This window comes from Scyliorhinus canicula, chromosome 3 (assembly GCF_902713615.1).
Source record: "Scyliorhinus canicula chromosome 3, sScyCan1.1, whole genome shotgun sequence".
Taxonomy (NCBI): domain Eukaryota; kingdom Metazoa; phylum Chordata; class Chondrichthyes; order Carcharhiniformes; family Scyliorhinidae; genus Scyliorhinus; species Scyliorhinus canicula.
This window is the reverse complement of record NC_052148.1, coordinates 200,593,520-200,611,726: the sequence shown is the minus strand read 5'-3', so window position 1 is coordinate 200,611,726 and position 18,207 is coordinate 200,593,520. Positions and strand designations below refer to the sequence as shown.

Sequence of the window (18,207 nt, the reverse complement as noted above, 5' to 3'; positions counted from 1 at the left end):
CGTATAGAGATACCCTATGTTCCACACTCCTAGGCTCCTCAGCGCGATGGCCAAAGGCTCCATCGCCAGCGCAAATAACAGAGGGGACATGGAACACCCCTGCCTGGTCCCTAGGTACAGAACAAAGTACCCCAAACTCATATTATTTGTGCGGCGCTCGCCCTCGGTTCCTTATAATAACCGTACCCACTCAACAAACCTCTGTAGCACCGCAATCAAATCCCCCCACTCGATCCGATCAAATATCTTTTCTGCATCCAGCGTAACCACAACCTCTGTCTCCCTTCCCTCAGCCAGCATCATAACTACATTTAGGACCCTCCTAATATTCGAGAATAGCTGCCTCCCTTTCATGAACCCTGTCTGGTCCTCCCCTATCACCTTCAGGAGGCACCCTCCAACCTAGTCGCCAGAACCTTTGCCAATATCATCACACCCACCGTCAGTCTCAAAATAGGCCTGTACGACCCACACTCTGTCGACTCCTTATCCTTCAGTAGCAAGGCGATTGAGGCCTGCCCCAAAGTCTGTGGCATTACCTCTTTCCTTATCGCCTCCTCAAACATCCCCACCATCAGCGGCGCCAACTTGTTATTAAATTTCTTATAATACTCCTCTTGGGAACCTATTTGGTCCTGCCACCTTCCCTGACTGCATCCTTCTAATTGCCTACTTTATCTCCTGTTCCCATACCAACCCCTCCATTGTGGCCCTATCCTCCTCCCCCAACCTCGGGTACTCCAGACCGTCCAGGAATTCCTGCATCCCCCGGTCCTCCCCCGGTGGCTCTGACCTATACAAATTTTCATAGAACTCCTCAAACACCCTGTTGACCTGGCCTGGGGCCACCACCAATTTCCCTGTCCCATCCCGGACCTGGACAATTCCCTCACTGTCACCTCCCTCCGAAGTTGGTCTGACAGCATGCTCATAAACTGCTCCCCTTGACCGCCTCAATTGGCACACCACCTTCCCCGTGGACAACTGATTAAAACTAGCCTGTAGCTCCCTCCTATCAAAGAGCTGGATCTGCATCCTCTGCGTACCCCGTATCCACCTCCAACATCTCATCTATCAACCTTTGCCGCTCTACCCTCTCCTCTTCATCCACTTTGCCTTAAAAGATATCACCTCCCCCCTCACCACCGCCTGCAGAGCCTCCCACACCACTGCATGCGATACCTCCCCAGTGCAGTTAAAACCCACGTAATCCTCGATTACCCTCGCGATCTTTTCACAGAAGCTTTGGTCCTGGATCAGCCATGTCAAATACAATGACATAAGAGCAGGGCAGAAACTGGGAATTCTGTGGCGGGTAACTCACCACCAACTCCCGAAAGCCTGTCCACAATCTGCCAGGCACAAGTTAGGACTGTGATGGAATACTCCCCCTTCACCTGGATGAGTGCAGCTCTAGCAACAAACTCAAAAGATCGCCACCGTCCAAGTAAAAGCATCCTACTTGATCGGCATTCTATCCCCCCTTAAATATTCACTCCCAGCGCTACTGCCGCGTAGTGGCAGCATTATGTAATGTCTGCAAGATGCACTTTCATGTGTAATGTTCCTCCAAATCTCACGCGATTTGAACTAGATTCCATTTGCTTCACTGTCGCTGTGTCAAGTCCTGAAGCCCCTTACCTACCCAGTTCTAGGTGCATCTATGCCTCTTGGGCGGCAACAGTTCAAGTAGGTGTCTCTCATCACCACCTTCTCTAAGGCATTTAGGGATCAACAATAAATGATGGCCGTGCCAGTGATGATCGCTTGCCGTGAACGAATACAAGAAAAGGGGTTTTTGAAATTGGGCAGATATATTTGTGCAAGAATTCCAGAGTGCAGAGACATATTTTTAGACCACATTTCTGATAGTGGAAATGAAAAAAAATGAAAATCATTTATTGTCACAAGTAGGCTTCAAATGAAGTTACTGTGAAAAACCCCTAGTCGCCACATTCCTGGCGCCTGTTCGGGGAGGCTGGTACGGGAATTGAACAGTGCTGCCGGCCTGCCCTGGTCTGCTTTCAAAGCCAGCGATTTAGCCCTGTGCTAAGCCAGGAGGGGTGCGCACATCAATATCAGGGCAAAATTGAAATGAGATGAATGAAATTAAAATCACTTATTGTCACGAATAGGCTTCAATTAAGTTACTGTGAAAAGCCCCTAGTCGCCACATTCCGGCGCCTGTTCGGGGAGGCTGTTACGGGAATCGAACCATGCTGCTGGCCTGCCTTGGTCTGCTTTCAAAGCCAGTGATTTAGCGTAGTGTGCTGAACAGTCCCTTGGGGCTGCACGGTAGCATTGTGGATAGCACAATTGCTTCACAGCTCTAGGGTCCCAGGTTCGATTCCGGCTTGGGTCCCTGTCTGTGCGGAGTCTGCACATCCTCCCCGTTTGTGCGTGGGTTTCCTCCGGGTGCTCCGGTTTCCTCCCACAGTCCAAAAATGTGAAGGTTAGGTGGATTAGCCATGATAAATTGCCCTTAGTGTCCAAAATTGCCCTTAGTGTTGGGTGGGGTTACTGGGTTGTGGGGATAGGGTGGCGGTGTTGACCTTGGGTGGGGTGCTCTTTCCGGGAGCCGGTGCGGACTTGATGGGCCGAATGGCGGCCTCCTCCACTGTAAATTCTATGATAATCTATGAAAATTGTTAGTTTTTTCGAAGATTGCAAATGCTCAGTAGAGGAATGCTGTGGAGAGAATTTAAACGAGGACAAGGATTTGGAAATCAGTACACTGGATGATGGGAGCATGGGACTTCATCAGAAATGACAAAAGTTTACATTTCTAGGCAAAAAAAAGATGGATTGTGGATGAATATGAGTGGATTGTGCATGAATATGAGTGTGTGTTGAGGTGGAAAGGTTTCTTTTTTATCCCAAAGCAGGAATTTTTGTCAATTTCCAGTTTGCAGGATAAGTAAGGGAAACTAGCAGAAATTAACTAAGAGTGACCATGCTAAATGGTTAAATTATTTGTAGCTTCTGTCTGCACTGCATTGCTGGTGAGCTAGCCAGTTGGTGTGCATCATGCATTTTCAGCATGCTCTTTCCTGAGTTTGTTTACCAAATTTGAAAGGTCACATACTGAAATTTAAAAAAATTCTTATTCAAAAATTTATAGCAATTTTGCACATTTTATTTAGTGGAAACAATGCCTATCTTTGTGAAAGTTAAGCAAAATTATATTTTGATAGTTCATGTCCACTGAATTTATTTGGCTATGTCAATTATATTTTGTTCAATAAATTGAAAATAATACAGAAAATTATTTCTAAGTGTCTATTAAGAGATTAAGTCTCATAATTTTACTCTTTTCAAGTATGGATTCCTCATGGTTTCACACCATTTCAGATATTTAATAAATAAATAGGACTAGAGTAGCTTTATTCTCCTAGTTTAGAGAGAGTTCTAATATATTTTTCATCATGATACCAGTATACGGCTTAATGGAAAAATCCGTATCCTGCAAGTTGGGGGCTGGTTTAGCACAGGGCTGGCTTTTAAAGCAGACCAAGGCAGACCAGCAGCATGGTTCAATTCCTGTACCAGCCTCCCTGAATAGGCGCCGGAATGTGGCGACTAGGGGCTATTCATAGTAACTTCATTGAAGCCTTACTGTGACAATAAGCGATTTTCATTTTTTCGTTATGGAAGGTTTTTCTGACTTGGAAATTTAATGCAATCTGAATTTCATGCATCATATTTTGTTAATGTTCTTCCTTGTTATTATACTCTGCCAGGAAACAGATTTCAAAGAACTACGGTTCAGTGAATTTTAATTTTAATGTATGTTTACATTACAAAACACTCTCACAACAGTAAACGGATTCTATGCATTCTAAAGGCATGTCTTGCTTTTATTTATGTAGAGGGACAGTTAAGAGTGGATGCCAACATATCTGTACATCAACCCGGGGAGCCGTATGGTGTGAGAGCTGAAGTGAAGAATATTAACAGTGCCCGATTTTTGGCAAGAGCAATTGGTCTGTCAACATCCTCCATCTGTTCTAATCTGTATTTTTAACTGCATAGCATTGTGAAGATTAAATTTGTCCTCTTTTACAGTGCTTCCAAATGAAGTTAATTTCTTAAAACTCCATCAAAATAAGTCAATATTTTTGCTGAGTTTGTTTTTGTGGCTATTACTTAAAATGCGAAGTGAAATATTGCTTTCAAAATATGTATTTGACATAGAAGTTATTTTTTTTCTGTTTTGCAGAAATAGTTGCTATGATCATCCAGAATACAATAAAATGTTTTCTTTACAACAGATTATGAAATTCTGAGACAGATTGGTGTACTGGAGAATGGAGGGGAAATATTAAATGAGACCAGAGCATTTGATTATAAAACAGGGTAAGAATTTACCCTCTGGGGGAAAAAGAGAATCTAAAATATTAAACTGTAGTATTGTGGATAAAGTTTTGTGGTATATTGCTAAGCCATCCAGAATTGTAAGAACTCAGCCATTTCGGCAAAGATAGAAATTAAAAGCAATCTCACCAGCAATGACGCTACAGAAGGCTTTAGCATCCTTGAGCTTGGGAATGATCCCGGTCCTGGGACTGGATTCGGCAATTCTGGGGCTATGTTCCCACGCCGGCGTGGGATCGGTGGCGCTTTACGGCAGAAAAAATGGCACAAAACGGCCACCGATTCCCTGTTTTGCTGGGGCTAGCAGGACGGCAGCATAGAGCACCTGGCTCTAGCTGCCGAAATGCCCCAGAGAATTGCTGGGTCCGTAGCCGCGCATGGCAGCGGCCTACAGCGCCCGCGCTGTGCTACATGGCGGTGGCCGTTCGTGGACCTGGCCCGCGAAATAGACCCCCCCCACCCTCGGCCGGCTTGCATGCCCCGCACCACCCCTCCACAGTGCCCCCTGCCCCAAATAATGTCCCCCCTCTGCCCGCGGATCAGCCCTCCCCCGATTGTGGCGGTGGTGGACTGAGTCCGCAGCCACCGCGCCGTCGGGAACTAGGTCGGTCGGGGGGCGGAGCATTGGGGGTGTGTGCCTCAGGCAATGTCCTGAGGCCGTCGATGCGTGGCATGCTCTCCGAGTACTCTGCTTAGGAGGGGGCGGAGCATCGCGAAAGCGGTGCCACCTCCGATTTGGTCGGAATCTGGTATTCTCCATCCGATCGCCGAATGCGACTTTGGCGTCGGCGACCGGAGAACCCCGCACCTGATCTCTGACAATTTTATGCAAAATGCATCTCTGTGGATATGAAGTAGGGCAGAATTGAGCTCAGTTTGCAATGGTCTCCATGGGATAGTAGCATTTGGATATTCATTAACCAGGAGCAGACCTTTTAGTTTGGTAGTACTGTATTCACCTTTGAGTCAAAATTTGCAGGTTTGAACCTTTCTAGACTTGATCCCAGTGTGAGCCTTCAAATTCTTTATTATTTGTTAGGTTTGGGTTTTAGGAGCTCATAAAACTCCTTCTGTATAGGACTAACTACCAAATTGTCTGATGTAAAGGTGATTACAGCCATGGAAGAAATGTTTACGTCGCAGTATCAAACAGTTCATCAACCTGCAAATTTTTCCTCTACTTGACCCTATTCTATCAAAGGGAAATGAATGAAAATATATTTTTTTAAAACAAGCTAACCTCTTCTTAGAGGGCTGCAACCACTTCATATCTAACCTCTCCTCTTGGGCCCTCAAATTTGTTGGAATCCTATACCTGGTCAGTCTTTCTTTCAGAATTTCTCATGTAAATAACTTCAGCCTAGCTCTATTCATCAAAACAAAGCTGTCCAGCCTAATGTCACTAATATCCTTGGGTGTATCTCTTTTTGTCCTTCCACAGCATTTTATATGACTAATCATGCCACGCGAGTGATGGGCATTCTTCCAATATTGAGCTCCATGGAACTGTCTTTGCACATATTGTCTGAATCCAGCCAGCGCTTCTTTACCAATGGCTTATCTTCCTGCTGCTGAATAACCAACTCTTAACATCTCCACCTGGTCTTTCCTTAACTAATTCCTCTTATTCCTTTATGCCTCTGTAAGATGATATCATCTGAAGGCATGAACCATTGGAATATATAAAACTATTGAGAGGGCTGATGGTGCAAATACTGAGAGGCTGCTTCCTCTGGTGCTGAGCCTAGGCTAGGGGGCATAGTCATATTCAAGGCTGAGATTGATAGATTTTTGGGCTCAGGGGAATTGAGGGATTAAGGAAAACAGGTGGAAAGTGGAGTTAAGGTCAAGGTTCAGCCATGATCTTATTAAATGGCCAAGGGACAGTACGGTATGCTGCTGCCACTATTTCTTATGCTTCTGATAAGTCCGCTTCCATATCTGCTGATGACACTCAAATGCAGCTTGCCATCACTTCCCTCAACTCCAGTACAACCGGAGTCCAGCCAGGTGTCTGTCAGCATAGCAACATTAAGTCAAATTATTTTGCAACTGAACATTGGGAAAACAAAAGCCATTGTTTATCACCTTTGCTATATGCTCTGATCGATTATCCTACCTCAGCCCCTCTTCCAGTTACTTGCTCTGACTGAAATAAGTTGCGCAAGGCCCAGGCTTCAAATCCCACATCTTATTCGTCACCAAGGCCAATTCCTTTCACCTTTGTAACATTGGCTAGCTCTACCCATAATCTCATGGATAGACCACAGTTCCCTCCAGAAGTTAAAACCTTGCCTTTGACGTCCATCACAAACTAAATACTTGGCACCTAGTCTCCCTGGCTACTGCCAGCTTGATTCAGGTGATTTACAATTTTGCTATCCTATTTTACTGTGAGCTGAGCTTCCAACCCCATACCATCTCCCTTACGATTACCCTGTTCCAATTCCACAATATTACTCACCTACGCCAGCCGTAGCCCATCTGCTGTTGCAATCTTCACCCATGTCTTTGCTGTGAGCTCACCGCTTCTTGACTCAAGGGCACCATTTTTAAAGTGTAGCCATGCACAATGTTCTCGATGTCTGCAGCCCAGGATGTCTGGGGTGCAGGAATGCAATGTTCTCTAGGTTTGAAAGCCGAACCACTGAGCTCACCCACCCCATCCTTCAGTGCAGAAACTCTCAACTCGATGGGATCTAGTTCAAGAGCAGGCTTGAGTCACCATATAGCCCACTGCAGGCGGAGCTGGGGACATTCGAGGTCGCCGACACTCTTGAGGACTATTTTGAGGGCCAAGATTCTGCTGAGTCCGATTCAGATGACAAGCCTCCAGACTCTGTCCTTCTAACTCAGTTTCTGGAGTTGCAGCAACAATCACAGGAACATCAGGAAGAAGTATCAGCTGTATGCCTCTGTTATATGAGTTGCCAATGAGGTGAGACCACATGGTGCCTCCCACCATTCACCGCAGATGTTGCTGTCATGGATCTATCGTCTACGTAATGTGCGTCCATATCACCACAGAGGGTGCACCTTTTTCAGATCATTCTTAACAACAATGATACTTCCACTAATGTGGTTGTGGAAGGAACCTTGTTCACATGCTTTCAAATTGTTTATTCATGTTTATTCTTGATTGTGTAAGACTGAGGCAGAGGTGATCTCCTATCTTGTCTGTATTCTTGAAAGGTGAAAGTGTATGGGGCAATGAGAGATGTGGTTACACATTTAGAAGAGTCATATCATACAACTTCATGTAAGCTCTATCCCCGTCAGCCACAGGGTGGCACAGTGGTTAACACTGCTGCCTCACAGCGCCAGGGACCCGTGTTCAATTCTAGCCTTGGGTGACTGTGTGTGGAGTTTGTGCGGTCTCATCAAGATCTTGGTCCAGGACATATTGGTGTAGCCGATGGCAGTGCGAGAGGGGGAAGAGGCATCTCACTCTCACTGCAGATACCCCTCCTCAAGGAGACACCCAGGACCCTCCGGGTTCTCCCCGTGTCTGTGTGGGTTTCCTCCAGGTGTTCCGGTTTCCCCCCACAGTCCAGAGATGTGCAGGTAGAGTGCGCATGCTAATTTGTCCCTTCGTGTCTAGGGATGTACAAGTTAGGTTATGGGGATAGGGTGGGGTGAGTGCGGGTGGACCTGGGTAGGGTTCTCTTTGGAGGGTATGTGCAGACTCGATGGGCTGGTTGACAGCCTCCTGTACTGTAAGGATACTGTGATTCTATGATTATTGTCCTGGCCCTCAAACCTACAACCTTGGTCGTTTTTCAATCTGTAGTTGTATGTACTGCGGCTACAAGACACTCGTCACAATGTTGGGATGCAGCATTTGCTAATTGCAAATGTTGATATTTGGTGCTCAACAGAGCCTTTGAGCACGCTCTGCAACTGTACATCATTGCTTTAGACAATGTTAGGGGAGCAGTGGGATAGGAGGACGGATGAAGCTGAAGTCTGCTCTTTATTAGCAAAGGCTCATCACCTGGAGGGCCTCATGGTCTCTGAACATTTTGGAATTCGCAAGGACCAGGTTGTCCATGAGTGCATAACGTTTGTCTTCAAGAAGAGGCGTTTTAATGTCAGTTGCACAGGTGGTTGAATCTCGTCAACTTCCGGTGCTCCACATGCATAGTGAGGAGATGATAAAAGCAGATCAGCATTCCTTACTGAGAGTGCGATTTGAATGTGATAGAGAATAAGGTGACACACAGGATTGAGTCATCTCTGATTAGGTGCACACCTGCGGAATGTTCTTGGCTGTCTTAGCCCAGGTGTGATTTATCAGTTTCACCATCTATGTTATACAATGTGTTATCTCATTGCTGGACGTGGATCTCTTTGACAAGGTTTATCAGATTGAAGGCATCCAGCTACGAGCCCACTGAAGATAGTGGATCATCTCCTCCCTCTTGTAAAGACTGGGATTGGGATGTTGTGACTGGAATGCTGGAGGAATGCTTGAAGAGGCAACACCTTCTGATGGCCGCTGCTGAGACTTCCTCCTCCAATTAGCACCTCATCTCAGCAAAGACCCATGCTCCCGAGGCTTCATCATCCTTCAGAAAGTCAGCAGGATGTGAGCCTGATGTCTAACTATTTACTATCTTATATTGAAATGCATGTTGAACTGAGAGGAATAGAAGCATTGGAATTAATGTTAGCCCATGATGGAGGGCATTTGTCCAAGGAAGGTATTAACTGCAACTCGTTATCCCCCCTGTGAAATCTGTTGGCCACGAGGGCCTCAGAAGCACACCTACCTAGTCTGGCCTATGCTTTGATCTCTTCCTCTGCAGTCTCAGCAGATGTCCCCCTCATTAGAGGAGATGCGCAGATCCTCCATGTTGGTATTATTTAATGTTGTCCTTTTACCTTTTAGGATTAAGATGAATCCCAAAGCTTTTTATTCATATGTAAAAAGCAAGAGGGTAGCCAGGGAAAGGATTGGATCACTTAAGGACAGTGGGGGGAATCTTTATGTGTTGAGCCAGAGGAAATGGGCGAGGTACTAAATGAGTACTTTGCATCAATGTTCGCCAAAGAAAGGGACTTTGTGGAAGATGATTCTTGGGTAGGAAATGTGGACAATCTGGATCATGCTAACATCAAAAAGGAGGAGGTTTTGGGTCTTTTAAAAAGATATTACGGTAGACAAGTCTCCTGGGACGGTTGGGATTTACCCCAGAATACTGAGGAAAGCAAGGGAGGAAATTGCTGGGGCCTTGACTGACATCTTTGTATCCTTATTGGCTGCAGGTAGATTCCAGAGGACTGGAGAATAGCTAATGTGGTACCGCTGTTTAAGAAAGGTAGTAGGGATAATCCTGGAAACTATAGGCTGGTGAGCCTTGCGTCGGTAGTAGGTAAATTATTGGAGAGAATTCTCAGGGACAGGATTTATACCCATTTGGAAACAAATGGACTCATAAGCGATAGACAGCATGGTATTGTGAAGGGGAGGTCGTGCCTCACTAACTTGATCTTACTTGCACCCAGGATACTCTTGTCGCAACACTTGCTTGCATAGTACCTACGTTTCTGGTGCTGTGGGTGCCATTATAGTTTCCAGATTGTGTTCACGCTGTGCATACACAATTCTGCCGTGGCCACACTGGATGCCGATTTGGGTAGGTTGCTAGTGCGCATTCTGAAAGTACACAGAAGTTGCAGATCAGTCATCATCTAAGGTTGATTTGATCAAGTGGTGGCATTTTCACCTGTATGCTCCAGCTAACATGATCTCAACCCCACACATGTGTACCATAGCAGAATAGGGGCTGGTTTAGCTCACAAGGCTAAACCGTTGGCTTTTAAAGCAGACCAAGCAGGCCAGCAGCACGGTTCGATTCCCGTACCAGCCTCCCCGGACAGGCGCCGGAATGTGGCGACTAGGGGCCTTTCACAGTAACTTCATTGAAGTCTACTCGTGACAATAAGCGATTTTCATTTTTCATTTTTTTCATTTCATGTAAAGGGTTCATCAACTACTTTTAAGTTAATGATTGATTTGTACCAGTTGTTGCTGAGTTAATAATTATTAAAGTTGCTGAAGCCTATAGGCAGTGGTGTGGCATGCGGTGAAGGTCTTTGTAGACTTCAAGCATTTCACTCTGATCACTTGCTTCCAGTCATGATTTTTTAAAACTTCATGGGATGCCACTGGATGTGCCAGCATGTATTGCCCATCCCTGATTGCCCTTGGGCTGAGCGGCTTGCTAGGCCATTTCCAAGAGCAGGAAAGAGTCAATCACATTGCTGTGGGTCTGGAGTCACATGTAGGCCAGACTGGGTGAGGATGGCAGATTCCCTTCCCAAAAGGACATTAACGAACAGATAGGTTTTTAAAACAATTGATGATGGTTTCATGGTCATCGTTAGGCTTTTAAATCCATTTAATTCAAATTTCACCATCTGCTGTGGTGGGGTTTGAACTCTGATCACAAAAGCATTACCCTAGGTTTCTGGATTACTAGTCCAGTGACGATATGACTACCCCACCACCTCCTCTTAATCCACTTTGGCCTGTAGCATGAAAGGACAATGAAGCAGAGGCAACATAAGAGGAAAACACTTGCTTGAAGATGAAGAAAGGAGAGAAGGGCTTGAAGATGAAGGAAGGAGGGAAGGGCTATCAGGAACTGATATCCAAACAAGAGTCTTAACCTATCTCATCCACGACAAGGAACAATATATGCTTCACCTTTTAAAAAAAAAAAAGTTTTTATTGGCGTTTTACAATTTTACAGAATGATACTTATAACGAATGGTGTACCTGGTATTTACATAGACATAGAACAGTACAGCACAGAACAGGCCCTTCGGCCCTCGATGTTGTGCCGAGCAATGATCACCCTACTTTAAACCCATGTAACCCGTATACCCGTAACCCAACAATCCCCCCATTAACCTTACACTACAGGCAATTTAGCATAGCCAATCCTAACAATTTCTTATTAACATACATATTCCTTAACTTACATTCTCCCTGTCCCCTTGTTAGTAGCCCCCTCTTCCACGCTGGGTGTCCTACTGGGCTCCTCGGAGGGGGGGGGGGGAATCTTCCTGCTCCACCATTTCCCCCTATGTTTCTCTCTGTGGCTCCCTTGGGTTCCCTCCTCATCTCCTTCCTCCTTTGTATCTCCTCGTGTGCGTTCTTGTCTGCGCTCCCCCATCTACCCCTTTTCCCTAGTTGCTGTTGGCCTCTTGGAACAGGCCGACGAATGGCCCCACACTTTGTGGGAGCCCTCGTCCAACCCTCAGACGGTGTACTTAATCTTCTTCAAGTGGAGAAATTCCGCCAGGTCTGCTAGCCAGCCTGCAGCTGTGGGTGGTGCTGACGATCGGCAGCCGAGCAGGATTCTCTGACGGGCAATTAAGGAACCAAAAACGAGGGCATTGGTCCCCTTCCCCATATGTAGCTTTGGCTGTTCCAATACCCCGAAGACTGCCACTCTCAGGCACAGCTCCACCCTCACCCCCACAACCTTGGACATCGCCTCGAAGAAGGCTGTCCAGAACCTGACAAGTCTGGGACAAGCCCAGAACATGTGCGCGCGGTTGACCGGGACTCCCTGGCATCATTTGCATTTGTCCTCCACTTCCAGGAAGAACCTATTCATTCGGGTTCTGGTTAGGTGTGCTCTGTGCACCACTTTAAACCGCATGAGGCTAAGCCTTGCGCAGGAGAAGGTGGAGTTGGCCCTGCTCAGTGCTTCGCTCCAGAGTCCCCAACCCACATCCATCCCCAGTTCGTCCTCCCATTTTTGTCTGGCTTTGTCCAGTGGAAGTCTTGCCCTATTCAGTAACCATCCATAGATGTTCCTTCCCACAGTTTCTCCCCTCCCCCTTGCTGTTCATGTTTATCAGTTCCTCTGATAGTGTGTCTCTCGGGACCCTGGGGTATCGTGCCGTCTCTTTGCGGAGAAAGTCTTTGATATGAAGGAATTTTGAGCTCCTGTCTTGTCAGTAGTTCCAGGTTTTCCATCAGTTTACTCAGGGTCACTAGTCTGTCTGCTATGTAGAAGTCCCTAATCTCGGCAGTAGGTTCATTTTGATCGTCTGCACTCTCCCCGCTAGGGAGAGCGGGAGTGCATTCCATCTCTGTAGGTTCTTTTTAACTTCCTCTGCCATACTGGTCAGATTCCATTTGTGAATCCGTGTCCAGTCATGGGCTATCTGGATCCCCAGGTAACGGAATTTGTTTTGGGCGAGTTGAAATCGGAGTCCCTCCAGCTCTGTCCCTCCCCCTTTCCGTTTCACCAGGAAAGCTTCGCTCTTGCCCAGGTTGAGTTTGTGGCCTGAGAAGGCTCCCTAGCGGGGGAGAGTGCAGACGATCAAAATGAACGTACTGCTGAGGCTCCTCTTCCTGTTCAAATCCATACCGATCTTCTTCCCCAAGGCCTTCTTCCATAGCATAAACAAAATTACCATGCCGTTTGTGTGGAGGGTAAGAACCCAAGCACCCCCAAATCTACCATTGGGCAGCTCTTCCAGGAGCTGCATGAATGCTTTCAGGCCATTCTGTGAGTCCGAGACGTGGAGGAGTATGTCATCTGTATAGAGTGAAACTCTGTGTGCTCTGCCTCCTCTTTGGATGAGGTACTTCCACTTGTCTCTGTCGAAGACCTTTTGTGCGTCCAAGGATATGATCACTTCTGGAGGGAGGCGCGCAGAGTGCCCCTCACTAGCGAGTCTGCGAACATATCCGTTAGATGTGAGGTCAGGGCTGGTGCGAATTGTTTATAGAGGTTCGCCGGGAACCCTTCCCACCTGCATGGAGCTGCTGATGCTCTCCATGATCTCTCCCAGACCTATTGTTGCTTCCAGTTCTCCCCGCCTAACGCTTCCCACGACTGGCATGTGCAGTCCATCGAGGAACCGTTTCATCCCTCGATAGATGGTCTCTAATGCTCGTTTGACCTCTTTTGTCGTTTACCAGTCTGACCCTGCTGGGGGTCGGAGAATTTCGCCCCAGAGCTGCATTTTGCTTGTCCTTCAACCTATTGCCACATTAGTCCAGTGAAATTGGGGCCATCTGCTAGCTCTGCACAGACTAATGATGAAGCCTGAGAGCTTTCTGGTTCAGCATCACACCATACAGTGCAGTTAGCCACTAAGCCATTGGGAAAAGACGACTGCATCCAGAGTGGCAAATTCCATCATATCTAATGTTTGTAGAACCAGAAAGCTCTTGTGTCCCATCAAATGGATTTATTTTAGGAAATGAGTACACCAAAGGGCTATGTGCCTTTGTTTTGGAGAATTAAGAGATGGGCCATTACTCTGTATACATGAATGCAATAGATTCTAGAAATAAATATACACTTTTGCCTAAGACAATTTTATGGAAGTATGTTATTTTAATCATTTTCAGGCAGACCATATCAATGAGAGACAAAGAAGGGAAGCAAGACTACAGGTAATTAGAATGAATTATAGAGAATGTAGGTAATTAATACTGAGCTCACTGCCAGTCTTTCTTGATCATTATGAGCACGTGATGGTAATCTAAAAAAAACATTCCCCCCTGCTATCCTCACAAATTAGTTCAAAATGAGTTGATATTTGCATATTTTAGAATTCACATGTATTTTAGTGAGAATGGTTTTTTTCGGCCAACCATATGATATTTTACAGACATGAAAAAGAGGGAATTGCTAATATATTTCAAATAGTATAGCCTATTATTGAAATGGATTTGATGTATTCCAGCTCTTTTTTAAATCAAATTTCTTATCTTATGATAAATAATAACACCAGTTCTAAGCCAAAAATGATCAAATCAACTTAAAATTTTAAATTTTCATCTTCAGGATTTTCTTCTATTCTCATGTTTCTTTTAGTTGGGAAGGGGAACCGTTTGAATATTGACTGCCTCAGAGCTGATATTAGCCTACTCGGATTGTAATATTGGAAAAATATTGTAAGTTATTAGCTAAGTTTTATTATACTAGCTACTAAAGTAAGTCATTGAGATGGAGAAATTTCATAGCAATTTCTGAAGAATCTGATATTGCAGAAAAGAGAAAGCTAGAAACCAAAAGAACTGGTGATGGAGGGATTAATTTGCGTCTTATGTGCATTCTTGGAATACTCTTGACACATGACAATTAGGATGTGGATCAGCAGGGAGTATAGGGCACATAATCAAGTACTGAGGCAATGTTGCTTCCCATTCATGTACATTTCATTCATAAAATAGAATTAAATATATAATTATTTGCAGTCAGCTTTGAAGTTAGAAATATTGAACTTGCCATCCAGCACATCTGTCTGCATCATCCAACATATTTTGTTTAGATGCTATAACATTTCTAACTTTAAAAAAAAGTTGCACTCATATTTGGAGCAGTAAAGAATTGACTAAGTACAACAGCAAGTATAGATAAATATACATTTAATAATTGATAATATGTGTTGACAAACATGGTAGTGAAAACTGACTATGATCTTGTAAGCCTCCCTTGAAAGTTTTATTTGAAATTAGGAAACTTTCAAATTAATCTACTGTTTTAAACTTGCTAACGTCTTTCAAATGTTTAAGGTTTATGCCAGAACCAAATTTGCCTCCACTGGTTATTTATGACAATGAAACCATCCCTTCTAATATGAATCCTCAACAATTGGTGAATATTGACCACATTCGTGAGCTGCTGCCTGAGCTACCTAATGATAAGAGAAAAAGACTAGTGGAAAAATACGGTATTCTTGCTGAACACAGCTTCACATTAGTGGTGAGTACCTGAGTTTAATGTTGAGTTTCAAAGTATGATTACTTCTACAGTTGCATGTATCATATGAAGCATGAATAATTCTGCACAATGAAGTTTGTTCAGTTATTGCTTTCATTTCAGATTAATTGTTATATCAGTTGGCAGACACACGATCAATTCCATCTCTTGTTTGTCAAACCTTCAAATTACTATTATCTCCAAATTCCACTGGTACCTTGATCACCTGACATTGACTAGGACATCAACAAGATTTGGTTTACTTTTGGAATGTAGCTTAATTGAAATTCTAAACTCAATAAATACCAAGTAAATGCTTTTTAAAATAATATTCACTGGCTAGGTTATTAATGACTAATGGAACATTTTCAGCCAAATATTTACCCTGTTAAGCAAAAACAAGGCAGCCTTCATTTTGCAGATGCAACCTGTTCTGTTTTATGCATAAGTTCTTTATATCTGAGAATAAGAAGTAAGCAGTTTGTTTGCTCAACATTTGTTTTCATCAGTCAAAATGTGAGAAGTTGTGCTTTTGATTTACCTATCAACCCATTAAATAATTTGTCATTCCTATTGATTCAGAACAATAACAATTCATGCTTTTAGATTGTTCAGATTTAAGTTATCAGTTTGAATGAGCATTGGCATACTCCTCAACTACCAGGGAAACCACAGCTGAGTGGTATTCTCTCCTTATCCAGTGTACATGTAAATACTTGTTATCTTTTGTCAGAGAATTTCAGGCAAATTATAGTATCCTACGAAAAGCATTTTTAAACTGTGAATCTTAAAAACAACAACGAGCATTAACTAGCACCTTTAATGTAGTAAAATGTCCTAAGGTGCTTCACTGCACCATTATTTAACATTTGACAACATACCACATAAGGATGTATTATACAGGTTTTAATGAGAGTAGGTTTTAAGGAGCACCTTAAAAGAGAATATTGCAGTGGAGAGGTTTAAAGAAAGAATTGCAGAACTTCAGGTCTGGACAGTTAATAGGATGTATAATCATCTGGAAAGGAATAATTTGATTAGAGATAGTCAACTTGGTTTTGTGAAGGGTAGGTCGTGCCTCACAAACTTTATTGAGTTCTTTGAAAAGGTGACCAAACAGGTGGATGAGGGTAAAGCAGTTGATGTGGTGTATATGAATTTCAGTAAAGCTTTTGATAAGGTTCCCCACGGTAGGCTATTGCAGAAAATATGGAGGCATGGGATTCAGGGTGATTTTGCAGTTTGGATCAGAAATTGGCTAGCTGGAAGAAGACAATGGGTGGTGGTTGATGGGAAATGTTCAGACTGGTGTCCAGTTACTAGAGGTGTACAGCAAGGATATGATTTGGGGCCGCTGCTGTTTGTCATTTTTATAAATGACCTGGATGAGGGCGTAGAAGGATGGGTGAGTAAATTTGCAGATGACACTAAAGTCAGTGGAGTTGTGGACAGTGCAGAAGGATGTTACAAGTTACAGAGGGACATAGATAAGTTGCAGAGCTGGGCTGACAGGTGGCAAATGGAGTTTAATGCAGAAAAGTGTGAGGTGATTCATTTTGGAAGGAATAACAGGTAGACAGCGTACTGGGCTAATGGTAAGATTCTTGGTAGTGTGGATGAGCAGAGAGATCTCGGTGTCCATGTCCATAGATCCCTGAAAGTTGCCGCCCAGGTTGAGAGTGTTGTTAAGAAGGCGTATGGTGTGTTAGCTTTTATTGGTAGAGGAATTGAGTTTCGGAGCCACGAGGTCATGTTGCAGTTGTACAAAACTCTGGTGCGGCCACATTTGGAGTATTGCGTGCAGTTCTGGTCGCCACATTATAGGAAGGATGTGGAAGCATTGGAAAGGGTGCAGAGGAGATTTACCAGGATGTTGCCTGGTATGGAGGGAAGATCTTAAGAGGAAAGGCTAAGGGACTTTAGGCTGTTTTCGTTAGAGAGAAGAAGGTTAAGAGGTGACTTAATTGAGGCATACAAGATGATCAGAGGATTAGATAGGATGGACAGTGAGAGCCTTTTTCCTCGGTTGGTGATGTCTAGCACGAGGGGACATAGCTTTAAATTGAGGGGAGATAGATATAGGACAGATGTCAGAGGTAGGTTCTTTACTCAGAGAGTAGTAAGGGCGTGGAATGCCATGCCTACAACAGTAGTGGACTCGCCAACACTAAACGCATTCAAATGGTCATTGGATAGGCATATGGACGATAAGGGAATAGTGTAGATGAGCTTTAGAGGGGTTTCACAGGTCGGCGCAAGGGCCTGTACAGAGGGGCCTGTACTGCGCTGTAATGTTCTATGTTCTATCCTTCAGTAGTGAGCAATAAGTATCGAGGGTGCACAAGAGGACAGAATTGGAGGACCTCTTGAGATCTTTGAGGGCTTGAGGCTTGAAGTAGGTTACAGATTTAAGGAGGGTGAGGTCTTGGGAGAGATTTGAAAACAATGAGAATTGTGAAATCGTGGTATTGTCAGAAACGGAACCAATGTATTTCAGTGGACGCAATGATATTGGTTGTACAGGGCTTGAAGCAAGTTAAGAAATTGGCAACAGAAATTTGATAGAGGTTACGTTCACAAAAATTGCAAGGTGGGAGGCTGGCCAGGAGATTGTTGGGGAAAACTGGTATCAGATGGATTTATAACACAAAAGGAGACCATTTGGCGCATCAAGTCTATGCTGGCTCCCAATGGAGCCATCCAGTCAGTCCTACCTGATCCCCATTGCCCTGCAGATTTATTTCAAGTGCCCATCTAGTTTCCTTTTAAAATCCTTGATTGTTTCCACTTCTATCACCCTCGTGGTCAGTGAGTTTCAGGACATTACCACTAGCTGTGTAAAAACATCGTCTTCACATTCCCCCGGCATCTCTTGCCCATATTCTTAAATCTGTGCCCCCCCCCCCAAGGCCCTTGTATCATCAGCTAATAGGAAGATTTTCATAATCCTGTACACCTCTATGACATCTCCCCTCAGTTTCCTGTTCTCAAGAGAACACTCCCAGTGTTTCCGATATAACATTGTAATTAAAATTCCCCATCTCTATAATCATTCAAATAAATCTCTTCATTTTCTCAAGGACCTTCACAT

At 44.4% G+C, this 18,207-nt stretch overlaps 1 protein-coding gene across 3 annotated transcripts in view; it reads left to right on the top strand.

Annotated features, from left to right (window-relative positions):
- The window catches only part of gatb (glutamyl-tRNA(Gln) amidotransferase, subunit B), a 254,894-nt gene that overhangs the window by 190,023 nt on the left and 46,664 nt on the right, over positions 1–18,207 (top strand). For all 3 annotated transcript variants that reach the window (XM_038791991.1, XM_038791993.1, XM_038791994.1), the window contains 4 exons: positions 3,870–3,983; positions 4,272–4,356; positions 13,760–13,804; positions 14,930–15,119. In XM_038791991.1, the coding sequence (XP_038647919.1) occupies positions 3,870–3,983; positions 4,272–4,356; positions 13,760–13,804; positions 14,930–15,119 (434 nt within the window). The remainder of the gene's footprint in view (positions 1–3,869; positions 3,984–4,271; positions 4,357–13,759; positions 13,805–14,929; positions 15,120–18,207) is intronic.